This window comes from Hemiscyllium ocellatum, chromosome 1 (genome assembly GCF_020745735.1).
Source record: "Hemiscyllium ocellatum isolate sHemOce1 chromosome 1, sHemOce1.pat.X.cur, whole genome shotgun sequence".
Taxonomy (NCBI): domain Eukaryota; kingdom Metazoa; phylum Chordata; class Chondrichthyes; order Orectolobiformes; family Hemiscylliidae; genus Hemiscyllium; species Hemiscyllium ocellatum.
In genome coordinates, this window is record NC_083401.1 from 98,333,723 (window position 1) to 98,347,474 (window position 13,752).

General features: G+C 38.3%; 1 protein-coding gene across 4 annotated transcripts in view; it reads left to right on the forward strand.

The window, feature by feature from the left end:
• tec (tec protein tyrosine kinase) overlaps positions 1-13,752 on the forward strand; it is a 162,230-nt gene extending 148,478 nt beyond the window's left edge. For all 4 annotated transcript variants that reach the window (XM_060824401.1, XM_060824420.1, XM_060824412.1 and 1 more), the window contains exons 17-18: positions 3,933-4,090; positions 10,038-13,752. In XM_060824401.1, the coding sequence (XP_060680384.1) occupies positions 3,933-4,090; positions 10,038-10,118 (239 nt within the window). In that variant the 3' untranslated portion in view covers positions 10,119-13,752. The remainder of the gene's footprint in view (positions 1-3,932; positions 4,091-10,037) is intronic.

The following is a 13,752-nucleotide window of genomic DNA, read 5'->3' on the forward strand; positions in this document are numbered from 1 at the left end:
GGCGGATGGAATATGATGTAGGGAAAAGGCAGGAAAGAGGAGTTGTGTTGTATTAAATCAGCCAAGATCTCATCGGATGGTGGAGCAGACTCATTGATCTGAATGGTCTTGTTTTATTCCTTCATCGTACTGTCTTATGGTGATATGTATTATGATGTGTTCAGTGACCATTAAATTACCACTTTTAAATAAACCACTGCAGTAGTTCGCACAAAACTTGAAATAAATCCATGTTTTTACAATTCCCCAAAACTTACATCCTAAAAGAAATTATAAGTGTGAATGTCTTCATGAGGAAAATTTTCTGTCCTTATCAAGTCTAGTCTATAGTGGCTATAGGACTATAGTGGCTGTTGGCCCACTGTATTGTGGTTGATTCTTCACTGCCCTCAGAAATGGCAAAGCAATGTATTTGTTGTGGCAGTGATATGCACATCCCATGAAAGGATAAAGGAAATCATTTTCTGTCAAATACATTTGCAATAATGCAATTTGCAATTAATAATGCTGACACTTTTGAGATGAGCATTATAAGCAAAGCAATAATAGTTTTTAAAAAGTCAGCTAAAACTTGGTTATTAGAGATTCTTTTAAAATTTATTCCATATGTAAGTTTTATCAATTAACATTTTATTATTCATATCGACAAAATAAAATCTACAAACAAATTTCAATCACCTATTTAAATCCAGTTTATTTTGAGCAGAAAAGGTAATTTGTCCAAATTCAAGTTATTTTGGTTGAGGCCTCATCGCGTTGAGTTCACATAAACTATTTTCCAGCAATCTACTGTCCAATATTGGTGTCCCTTAAAACTGAATATTCCTTGAGATTTAATTTAATAGTTACTTTAGCAAAAATTAACTTTCCAAGATTTTAGTATTGGAAAACAAATGGAAGAATTATAAAAATCGTGGTGCTCATAATGCCCAAAAATAGGATCAGCAATTTGTTTAGCATCAAGCACACCATATTATCAATGTATTGTTTTTGAAGTTTAAGGTTTTGTTCTTAGAAGGAATGAAAACTAATTCTCAGATGAAGGCAAGTGTGGGAGCAAAGGACATTGTTATGAGTATATTGCCTTGACCATTGGCCAAATAAGGTTCAGACAATTGATCGACTCTGAGAACATAAGCTGCCCCTAGAAATATGATGTATCAATAAGTGTCAGGCTCAGAGAGGAGTACTCGGGGCAGGAGGTGCTAGGAGACACTAATTCCTCACTGGAATAATTATGCTGAGGCCAAGGATATTAGGGAAGCTAAATCTGCATTGGAGGATCTGTGCAGAGACCTAGAATAAAAACTAATTCTCAGATGAAGGCAGAAGTGGGAACAAAGGACATCATTATGAGTAGCAGTGCCTTGACCATTGGCCAAATAAAGTTCAGACAATTGAGGGCGGGACAGTGGTTAGCACTGCTGCCTCACAGAGCTAAGGACCTGAGTTCAATTCCAATTTTGGGCGACTGTGTACAGTTTGCACATTCTCCCCATGTCTGCATGGGTTTCCTCTGGGTGCTCCAGTTTCCTCCCACAGTCCAAAGATGTGCAGGTCAGGTGAATTGGCCATGCTAAATTGCCCATCGTGCTAGGTGCATTAGTCAGAGGGGAATGGGTCTGGGTGGGTTACTCTTCGAAGGGTCGGTGTGGACTTGTTGGGCTAAAGCCTATTTCCACACTGAAGGGAATCCAATCTAATCCATAAGAGCAGAAATTAGGCTATTCAGCCCATTGGGTCTGCTCTGCCACGCAGTCGTGGCTGATAAGTTTCTCAATCCCATTCTCCCACTTTCTCCCTGTAACCCTTAATCCCCTTGATCAAGAACCTATTTATATACTTAAATATACTCAATGATCTAGCCCCCACTGCCTTTTGTGGCAGTGAATTTCATAGATTCATCACTCTCTGGCTGAAGAAGTTTCTCCTTATCTCTGTTCCTCAAGGTCTTCCCTTTACTCTAAGGCTGTGCCCTTGGGTCCTAATCTCTCCTACCAGCGGAAACGTCTTCCCAACATCCACTCTGTCCAGGCCATTTAATATTCTGTAAGTTTCAGTTAGATCTTCCCCCCCCTCATCCTTCTAAGTTGCATCGAATGTGGTCCCAGAGTCCTCAAACATTTCTCATATGGTAAGCTTTTCATTCCTGGGACCATTCTTGTGAACCTCCTCTGAACCCGCTTCAGGACCAGTACAACCTTCCAGAGATATGGGGCCCAAAACTGTGCACAATAAAGCTCTGGTCAGACCACATTTAGAATATAGAGTCTTAGATATACATGGAGGAGAAAGTGAGGTCTGCAGATGCTGGAGATCAGAACTGAAAATGTGTGACTGGAAAAGCGCAGCAGGTCAGGCAGCATCCAAGGAACAGGAGATTCGACGTTTCGGGCATAAGCCCTTCTTCAGGAATGAGGAAAGTGTGTCCAGCAGGCTAAGATAAAAAGGTAGGGAGGACGGACTTGGGGGAGGGGCGATGGAGATGCGATAGGTGGAAGGAGGTCAAGGTGAGGGTGATACCGCCTTCCTAACCTGCAGTCTTCTTCCTGACCTCTCCACCCCTACCCCACTCCGGCCTATCACCCTCACCTTGACCTCCTTCCACCTATCGCATCTCCATCGCCCCTCCTCCCTACCTTTTTATCTTAGCCTGCTGGACACGCTTTCCTCATTCCTGAAGAAGGGCTTATGCCCAAAACGTCAAATCTCCTATTCCTTGGATGCTGCCTGACCTGCTGCGCTTTTCCAGCAACACATTTTCACCTCAGATATACATCCCTGCTTTTATATTCAAGTGCGCTCAAAATAAATGCCAACATTGCATTTGTATAAGTTGTATCCAGGTTGGGCAGAGGGGAGTTCTTCTTTGGGGACTTATCCTTGAAAGCAGTCTTCATTGAGCAGTCCTTGCCAGGCAGATAGAAGTCAGACCAAAAGGAGAGGAGGAAGACTGTGAGAAGACTTCCTGAACACCTTGTCTAGAGAGCATGATGCTGCCTTCACTATATTAATGAGATTGAAGCATTCCATGCTGACAGCTGGTTTGTCCTCTGCTATCAGTCAACCATCTCCAATTGTTACCTACCTTTATCTAACTAATGATGTATCACATTCAAACTAGTGCTTAACAAACTATTAGAAAGTTACTTCCAATTGTAATCACGGACTGCAAAGATCAATAGCACTTAATGTTACTAATAAATAGTGTGTAGCACATTGACAAATTTTCCAATATAATCCATTGGATAGTGAGGCTCCACAATTTGTATGTAAAATTGGAAAATTATTTCCAGACTAGGTGCACTTCGCCCATTTTGTTGGATATCACATGATTGTATCCTTTCTCGAACCACTTGGATAAATGAAAAGTCAGCAATTTGCTAAAAATTAGCTATTGTCTCGGATAATTCAGGAGGAGAAAGTGAGGACTGCAGGTGCTGGAGATCAGAACTTAAAAATGTGTTGCTGGAAAAGTGCAGCAGGTCAGGCAGCATCAAAGGCACAGGAGAATCGATGTTTCGGGCATAAACCCTTCTTCAGGAATGAGGAGGGTGTGCCAAGCAGGGTAAGATAAAAGGTAGGGAGGAGGGACTTGGGGGAGGGGCTTTGGGAATACGATAGGTGGAAGGAGATTAAGATGAGGGCAATAGGCCGGTGAGGGAGTGGGGGCGGAGAGGTCGGGAAGAAGATTGCAGGTCAAGAAGGTGGTGCTGAGTCTGAGGGTTGGGACTGAGAAAAGGTGGGGGGAGGGGAAATGAGAAAGCTGGAGAAATCTGCATTCATCCCTTGTGGTTGGAGGGTTTAAATCCCGGATAATTCAGTCTACCTGTTTTCAGCCATAATGGTGATGTTTTTCATAAATGAAGTGATTACTTTGACTTAAGATTAGTTTGCACTTGTGAAGTCAACAACAAATGTTTAATTTGCAGGGGTTTTGATGTGGGAAGTTTATAATGAGGGCAAGATGCCATTTGAAACCAAAACAAATGCTGAAGTTGTTGAGTTCATTTCATCTGGTTGTCGACTGTATCGACCAAAACAAGCATCGAAGGCAGTGTATGAGATCATGAATCAATGTTGGCATGAGGTTAGTGCTAATTTTGTTTTAACTGAATTTAGCTATTGCTTAAAGCTGTCACTTTGATATTAGTGAATAAATTAGCAAAGTTGTTTTTAATACACTTATGCTAGTTATACTTTGATTTCCCATAACAGAAAATATGCACATGGCAGATAAATGTAAACTGCAACTCCTTAAGCCTGTTCCCCATTCAGTAAGATGATTACTCTTAAATGCCCACCATCCCTTAATGACCTTTCATCTCTTTTTGATGAAAATCTATTGACCTGTTCCCTAATAATACTGAAAGTTTGTGCTTCCATACCTATTGAGGAAGAGTGTTCAAAAGACACTCAGCCCTTTGTGAGAAAAAGATTTCTCATCCTTTCCATCATAAATGGGTGACCTCTTGTTTTTAAATAATGACCCCTAGTTCTAGAATCTCCAACAAAATAAACATTCTTTTCACATGCACTTGTTAAGGCCTCTCGATCTTTTCTGTTTCAATTAAGACAATTCAATCAAATCCACTGGGTACTAGCCTAGTAGTTTATGATGCAGAGTGACACCAACAGTGTGGTTTCAATTCCCTTGCCAGCTGAGATTACCATGAAGGACTCGCCTTCTCAACCTCACGCTTTGCATGAAACATGGTGGTTTTGATCTGTTGATCACCACCAGTCACCCCTCTCTCTAATGAGAAAGCAGCCCTAAGGTCTGGTAAGACCACCGTGACTTTACTTTTTCCTTTAACTTGTTCAACCTTTCCTCTAATTTGAATCATTCCAGGTTTTAGTCTGGTAATTCTTCTCTAAACTGCTTTCAATGCATTTACATAATTCCTTAAATAACATGACAATATACAGGATTACATATTTAGTTTCAACAATGCCCTGAATATTTGAAGACCAGCTTCTTTTATACTTTCTATTTTATATTCAATTCCCATTGCAATTAATAATAACACTCTCTATTAGCTTTCCTAATTACTTGCTGTATCTGCATAGAAACCTTTTGTAATTCATGTACTAGGGCATCTCAGCATCTCGAGGTTTGTGATATCCCGCCATTTAAATAATACATTTTTCGTATTCTGGCCAAAGTGGAAATATCACATTTTTCCACACTGCCCTCTATTTTCCATATCTGAAACACTTTTTTTTAAAGTTTCCTTTGCCGTCTTCATAACTTACTTTCCCTATCTATCTTTGTTTCATCAGCAAATTTAGCAATCATACCTTCCATCCTTTCATCCAAGTCATTTATATAAATTATGAACAGTTGAATCTCAGCACTGATCCTTATGGTACAGCACACATTACATCTTGCTAGCCAGAAAATTACTTATTTATTTCTACTCTTATTAGCCATCCAATTTTCAATCCATGCCAACATGTTGCCCTACCCATGATGAATATTTATTATCCTCAAGAACTTTTGATCTGACATCTTAGCTAATGCTTTCTAGAAATCTAAGTACAGTACATTTCGCACGGTCTCCTTTATCCACAGCACGTTACTACTTCAACGATTTTCAATGGTGGAGGCAAGATGACCAATAGACTAAAATCACCACCAGTTACAAAACCACATTGGCTGCTTAATTATATCTTGAACTTCTCTAAGTGGCTTGCTAAAATGTTACTAATAATAGCTTCTATTATCTTTCCATGGCAGATGTGAAGTTTACTAATGTAAAATTTCCTGCTTCTGTCTGCCTACATTTTTGAATAAATGAGTTATATTTTCTAGTTTCGAATCTAATGATATCCAATCCAAGCAAAGGTAGAAAATACCATTTAGTGGCTTTGAGTATTTCATTAGCTCCAAGTTGCTTTCCGGATATATTCATGATTGTGTATAATGGAAGTTAATTTACCTTTTATGCTGTGTCCAAAAATAATAATGAAATGCTTATGTAAAATCAGGGTGAACAATTGGCATATATTGACTCCATGTTTGATGTGGTGCTAGTGATCTGAATGAGAAACATTTTGTTTTATTGCCTTTCATGGGATATGGGCATCATTGTCAAGACCTGCATATATAACCCATTCCTAAGTGCCTTAAGAAGCAGGTAATGAGCCACCTTTTTCACCCACTGCAATCCATAGGAATCATTTGAGTTCCAGGATTTTAATCCAGTGACAGTGAATAAACAGTGATATAATTCCAAATCAGGATTGTGTATGCTTGAATAAGAGCTTACAGGCAGTGATGGGTAACAGTTTTAAACTTTACCACATTTCCAATTTATAACATTGAAAATCCAATGTAGATAGTGTTTTAAAAGTCTTCCAATGAACTCTACAGTTAATCACAGAATCACTATAGGCATAACTCTATATCAGCTCCACCTTTCCATATTATTTCCATATCCTTTGACTTTCTAAGAAAATAATCATCGACAGAAAATCTAAAGATTTATATTCCCAGATCATGACCATTCTTCTCCTCCAAAACCTAAATGGCTAACTCATTATCCTAAGTCTAAGATTCTTTGTTCTAGACTGACCGGAGGAAAACTAGCCTCTTAACATTGAACTTGTTCAGCCCTTTGAAATGATTTCATTGAAACGCAAGATCCTTATTCGTCTCAACTCCAGAAAATATAGGCCCATTCCAGTTGATCTCTTTTCAAACAACAGCCCTCTCTTTAGAGAAATCAACCTAGTGAACTTTGACCCTCTGTAAGCTGAGTATATACCACACTAGATAAGGATCCCAAAATTGAACAAGGCATTCCAGATAGGTTTCTATAAAAGGCCCCTGTTATTATAATAAGAACTCTTTACCTCTATATATTAAATCATCTTGCCGCAAAGATTAAAATACAATTTGTCTGTCTTATTGCTTGTTATACTTGAATGTTAACTTTATGCTTTAAGTACAAGGAACTTCTAAATAATGGTGTTTACTAGTCTGTCACTTTTCAAAACTTGTTTTTCTATTCTGCCTACCAAATGAAATCAGGAAGGCAAAGAGGGGATTTGGCAGAAGGACAATCCAAAGAGATTCTACAAATACATTAAGAGCAAGATGGGAATTAGAGAGAGCTCCTTAAAGATCAAGGAGGTCATCTTTGTGTTGAGCCTTAGGAGATGAGAGAGAGACTAATGAATATTTTGTCAGTTTTTACTGTGGAGGAAGAAATGGAGTCTAGAGAATGCAGAGAAATAAATTTTGATGTTTTAAATAAAACAGCTCACATTACAGAAGAGGTAGGTCGCAAGGTCTTAGAGACTATAAAAGTAGATAAATCTCCGAGACCCAATGTATCCCAGAACATTGTGGGAAGTAAGGAAGAAAAATCCGAAACCCTTTGCAGAAATATTTGCATCATCTATAACTATAGGTGAAGTGCTTGATGACTGGACGGTGGCTAATAATGTTGTACCTTTGTTTAAGAAAAGTTACAAGGAGAAACTAGGGACTTACAGACCTGAGAGCCTGACTTTGGTTGTGGGTAAACTATTGGAGGTGATTATAAAAGAGAGGATTTGTGGACATTTAGAGAGACAGAAATTGATTAGGAATAATTAGCTTGGTTTTGTGTTAAGAAAATAGTGTCTCACACACTTGAGTTTTTTTGAGGAAGTTGCCAAAAAGATTGATGAGGGCAGAGCAGGAGACGTTTACTTGGACTTAAGTAAAGCCTCTGCCCAGGTTCCACATGGTTGACTAATTAGTAATGTTAGGTCACATGGGATTTAGGGCGAGCTTACCAATTGGATACATAATTGGCTTAATGGCAGGAGACTGAGAATTGCTTTTTGGACTGGTGGCCTGTTACGACTGATGTTCCACAGGGATCGGTTCTGGGTCCTCTTTTGTTTGTCATTTATATAAATGATTTGGATAAGAATATAGAAGGTATGGATAGTTAGTTTGTGGGCTACTCTAAATTGGTGGAATAGTAGACAGTGAAGAAAGCTTTCTAAGATCACAAAGGGGTCTTGATCATACCGGTAAATTGGCTGAAAAATGGCAGATGGCATTCAATCTGGATAAATCTGAGGTTTTGCATTTTGGTACAAGAAATAATGGTAGGGCTTGTGTAATTAATGGCAAGGCCTTGGATAATGTTGTAGAACTGAGGAACCTAGGTGTGCATGTACATAATTCTTTGAAGTTTGCGTCAAATATAGACAACTTGGTTAAAAAGGCATTTGGCACACTTGCCTTCATTGTTGAGTTCTTTGAATATAGGAATTGGGAAGCCATGTTGAGGTTGTACAGGACATTGGTGAGGCCTGTTCTGGAATACTGTGTCCAGTTCTGGTCGTCCACTTCTAGCAAGGATATTATTAAGCTGAAAAGGATTCAGAAGAGATCTACCAGGACGTTGCAGGGTTTGAAAGGTTTAAGTTATAAAGAAAAGATGGATAGGCTGGGACTTTATTTACTGGAGTGTAGGAGGTTGATAAAGGTTGATAAAAGTTTATAAAATAATGAGGGGTATAAATTGAGTTAATGGTAGTTGTCTTTTCCCTGGAATGAGGGATTTCAAGTCTGGGGGCCACATTTTAAAGGTGAGAGGAGGGAGATTTTAAAAAGACGTGAGGAGCAATTTTTTTATACAGTGTGGTTCCCGGAATGAACTTCCTGAGGAAGTGGTGGATGTGAGTACAATTACAACGTTTAAAACAGATTTTGATAAATACATGAATAGATTAGATTCCACACAGTGTGGAAACAGGCCCTTCAGCCCAACCAGTCCACACCGACCCTCTGAAGAGTAACCCACCCACACCCATTTCCCTCTGACTAATGCACCTAACACTATGGGCAATTTAGCATGGCCAATTCACCTAGCCTGCACATCTTTGGATTTTGTGAGGAAACCAGAGCAGGCCCACGCAGACAAGGGGAGAATGTGCAATTTCCACACAGTCACCCGAGGCTGGAATCGAACCTGGGACCCTGGTGCTGTGAGGCAATAGTGCCTAACCACTGAGCCATCATGTCGCTTAAATAGGAAAGGTTTGGAGGGATGTGGGCCAAGAGCAGGCAGGTTGGACTAATAGAGTTTGAGATTATGTTTGAGAAGGACTGGTTGGACTGAAAAGTCTGTTTCCGTGCTGTATGACTCTGACTAAGTGGGTAATTTCACATTTCCCCACAATATTTTCCCTCTGCAACCTTCTTGCTTATTCACTTAAATAATTTGTTCTCTTTTGCAGCCTCTTTTCATTTTCCTCAGGCTACTTTTTCCAGTTTTCTAACATTGGCAATATTGAATATATTACTTCATTTCCTTCATCCAAATCTTTGTAGATTATAAATAGTTGAACCCATTGATTATTTCCCTACTCCGACAGTTGCACCCTACCTTTTTAAAAATCTGTTAATCAATCCTCAAACTATGCTAACTATCCTCAAATCCAGGGCTCCTTATATTAACCCAGTATTCTGACTCTGGCCTTATGCTCAGCTTCCCATTCATTTGTTCCATCATTAAAGATGAGTTAGTGGGAAGAGAAGCTAATGTTATAGATGTTGTGGCTATGAAAAGTGGCATTGATGTCAAATAATGCTATTCTACTATACAGAATCAATTATGATGGTTGAAGAGGACTAGCAGAGATATTGCATTGTAGTCTCAATCACAGAGAATGTACTGTGATTTTTCTGTGGCAGGAGCTAAAATATGATGGAATCATTCAATGATGGAGTTGGGGCAAGATGGGCATGTGTTGTGGAGGGAAGGACAATTAGAGATCAGCTTGTGCACAAGTCAAACTATAGACATTTGGCCAAAGCTTGAGCTTAAATTATTTCTGATACTAATGTAAGTCATAAAACATCCACTATCTCAAAAACCATATTAAAATAATGGTTTTCTAGAAATATGCTAAACAGAGGAGAAAACATTAACTTGATATTTATTACAACTTTCAGTCACTGAATGCAATTTCAATTTATTATATTTTTAATTTATTTTGTTAATGTATTTCATTGTTTCTCATTTCAGAAAGCAGAGAGACGACCAGGTTTTTCACACCTTTTGATGATGATGAATCAAATAATGGAATGTGACTGTGAAAGAGGCTAATCTGGTTGGTTGTGGACTGCTGAATTAAAGCACGATGCTGGAAACCCTGCTGCATTTTATGACGGATTTTCTTTTCACTGGTTGTGCAGGATTTGAAACATGAAGCAATGGTTTTGCTGTAACTGAGTAAATGTTTCTTAATATGCACTTGAGGTAGATTACCTGTTGATGCAGGTGCTCATTGACCTCACAGTATTTTAAACATTAACATGCATTTATTGAGAAGGGTGTTCATTTTGCTATGACCTTATCTCATTATTCTGTCATTCTGCAAGTCAATGACAATTGTATTGAAACGGATGCTAAATTGTCAGCATCATTTGATGAGTGGTCTTTTTTGCTTTGCAAATTCTGTAGGTTAAGTGCAATTTTAATCTCTTGTCTAATTCTGTCTATTACAAATTCAAGGATACAGCAAAAGGTATTTTGCTGTTCAAATTCTATACAGTTATTAATCTTCATTGCCTCTGCCAGAACTGGATTTTCTCAAATTCCAGTTATAATATTGTACTATAACACTATGGCACACAATCCCTGTTAATTATTGAACTATTATTTGTATTACTGAGCTACACATTTAATAGCTTTTAGTTAACTAGAGCAGCAGTTCCACAAGTCAAATTAAGATGTATACATGTATTAACCTACCCCAATGGTCCAACATCTTGCAACAACATAAAAATAAAATACTAGTAATAGATCTAGTTTCAGATCTAGTTCTGATGTCAGATCCATTCTGCCTCTGAAATAATGCTTTATCCTCTTTTTATTTTTTCTTATGGTGTAGAAGGTGTTGAGGAGAAAGTGAAGACTTTAGACCCTGAAGAGTCAGAGTTGAAAAAGCACGGGGCTGGAGAAAGCACAGCAGGTCAGGCAGCAAGCGAGGAGCAAGAGTGTTGACATTTCGGCAGAAGCTCTTCTTCGGGACCTGAAGAAGGGTTATGCCTGACATGTCGACTCCCTTCATAAAAGATGTTTCCCAACAAAATAAGTTGCTTTTGTTAAAAATGGAGATGATCTGATGTGGAAGTAAAGCCATTGACCCAAATTTAAAGCCTCAATTTTCGATCAGAGTTTTGCAGTACCTTTTCTTGGGGCTAATGGAAGATAACTGTAGATTAGCATGTTGACAGCAGAGAACAGTGTGTACCTGTAACTAGGTTTTTATGAAGGTAACTGATTACTTGAGAAAACTTCAGTTGTTGGCTTTGTCTGATTCAAAACTAGGAGTGCAGTCTTTGTTCAGAAGCTGGAGCACAATTCTTTTACAAAAACCTGTGTAAGTGAATTAATGAGGATGGAAAACTAGTTATGACCTGGAAACATTGGGTTGCTGAACTGAATATGTCAGTTAAAATTTCCAGCAGGAACAAGACGCTTGTAGCTTCTGGGATGGATTCAACATAGGCCTATTGAGATTGTTGCTATCAGAAGCCCTGTAGAAATGTAGGGCCATCAGTCAAACTCAACATGTCAGCAAAAGAGCTGCTAAATAAAAATATTCAAGCATTAAAATTGTCAGAAACAGAAGCAAAGTAGATAGATTTGTTGCAACACATTTGTTGCATGTCTGACAAATTGTTAGTAATGATTAGTAACATCTGTGTCACACAATTGGAAATAAATGACTATCTTTAACAAGACAGAATGCAATCCTCAACCTTTAATATTTGAAGATGTTGCCTTTGCCTTCATTAACTTCAACCCAATTGACTAGAAACTGAACAACAACAGCCATAAAAATACTGTGGCTACAAGTGCAGGGCATTATGTGGCAGAGGCTGGGCATTGTGTGGCAGGTAACTCACATCCTGTCTCATCAATGTCTGTCCAGAATCTACAAGGCCAAAGTCAAAAATTAATGGAACACTCTCCACTTGCCTGGATGTGTGCAGCTCCAACAGCACTCAACAAGTTTGACGCCATCCAAGACGATTGGCCCACTTGATCAGCACCCTATCCATCATCTTCTGCATTTATTCCCTTCACCACTGCCACAATCACAGCAGTGTACCTTTTACGAGATGAGTTGCTGTGACTTATTAATGCTTGTCCAACAACGCCTTCCAAACCCATCAACTCTACCAACTAGAAGAACAAAGGTGGTAGATAAAAGGGAACACCACCACTTACAAATTTTACTGCAAGCCAGACAGCGTCCTTCACTATCACTAGGTAAAAATCTTGGAACTCTCTCTCTAACAGCAATGTGAATTTACCTATTGGTTTTCTATTAAATGCTGGCTTAACCTGCCACAGTCATATACCATGAACAAGCAACAAAAGCATAATTAAGTTTAAAACTTAAGCACAGTATGTTGTGATGTGCTTTGTTTATTATTAATGAAGTGTGTAAAAACCTCTATAAGCCTATTTCATCATAAATTTTAATAATTTGGTGGAAAATGTCCATCGTGATCTGGCTGTGAAAAGTTAGAGTCCATGTAAATGGAGAAGAATAACTGCAATTCATGGTTTTCCAGACTTGATGTACTGAGAACAATCGAAACAGGAGCAAGCTAGTTTACTTTTCCATAAGGGGAAGGTACAAATTTTATAGCCAGTTAGGTTAGCTTCTACCCCTGTATTTCACCCCAATTTGCAGCACCTTACAGTCTCTTTCAAGAACTCCCAAACCCTTCCCCACTTGCCCCCAAGAATCATTATAAAGACATGGATGCTGTCAAACTTTTATTTTAAACAAGCACTGAATACTGCTATACCAGTGACATCAAGAGCATAAGTGAATGACAGACTGGGATTCCCATTTCATTGCACTTGGAGAGTAGAGTGATGAGGACACGATGTGCCACACCAAACACCTACAGCAGATTTAGCCACTGAATAACAGATGTCATATTTTCACTAGCAGAACATCTATTTCACTGTAGGATCATATAGATAGTTGACCATATCAAGTTGGCGTACTAATAGTTTATTGTATGATGGAATAATGATAAGGCTCACATTTATGCACTCGCATTCTTGCTGTGTAAGGTTTGTCAGATACACAAAATACTTTCACGAGATTTCATGGAGAGTTCAGAGGATGTACCTTGATGGTTGGTTTAATATTGTTGTGAACAGAGAACATAATGTTGGGGAAGTAACTAAAGAAGGGGATATTAAAGCAGTCTTAAATCCATATGAAATCTTGCACTGTATTATAATATTTATTAAATGTTCAGTTATTTGTTAACATTGTTCAACAAACCAAAGGTGAATGTGCATCTTTCTAACACTAGAAAACTTTACAATGAGAGAAAATTTTATTGAACTTGCAATTTAGAATTTTGTTTATATTGTATGAAACCTTTTAAAACATTTACTAGAGATATAACAAATATAAATATGATCTAGGATGTATGTCAAGACTAATTGTTTTCCCCTGCAGTTTAATTCCCTATATTTTCAGCAATCAAAAATCTATTTTATTGAAAATAACTGGCTCAGAAATGATTGGTCATGAATGTAATCTATTATTTTAGTTTCCAAACTAGATCAACTTTGATAGTGGTATAGTTCTTTGAATTTTGCTGCTGCTCATTGCTGCCGATGACACTCAAATATTTACCAACAATAACTGGTAAATTAAGATGTATTTTCACACCTTTACCCTTGTACATAAACCAAA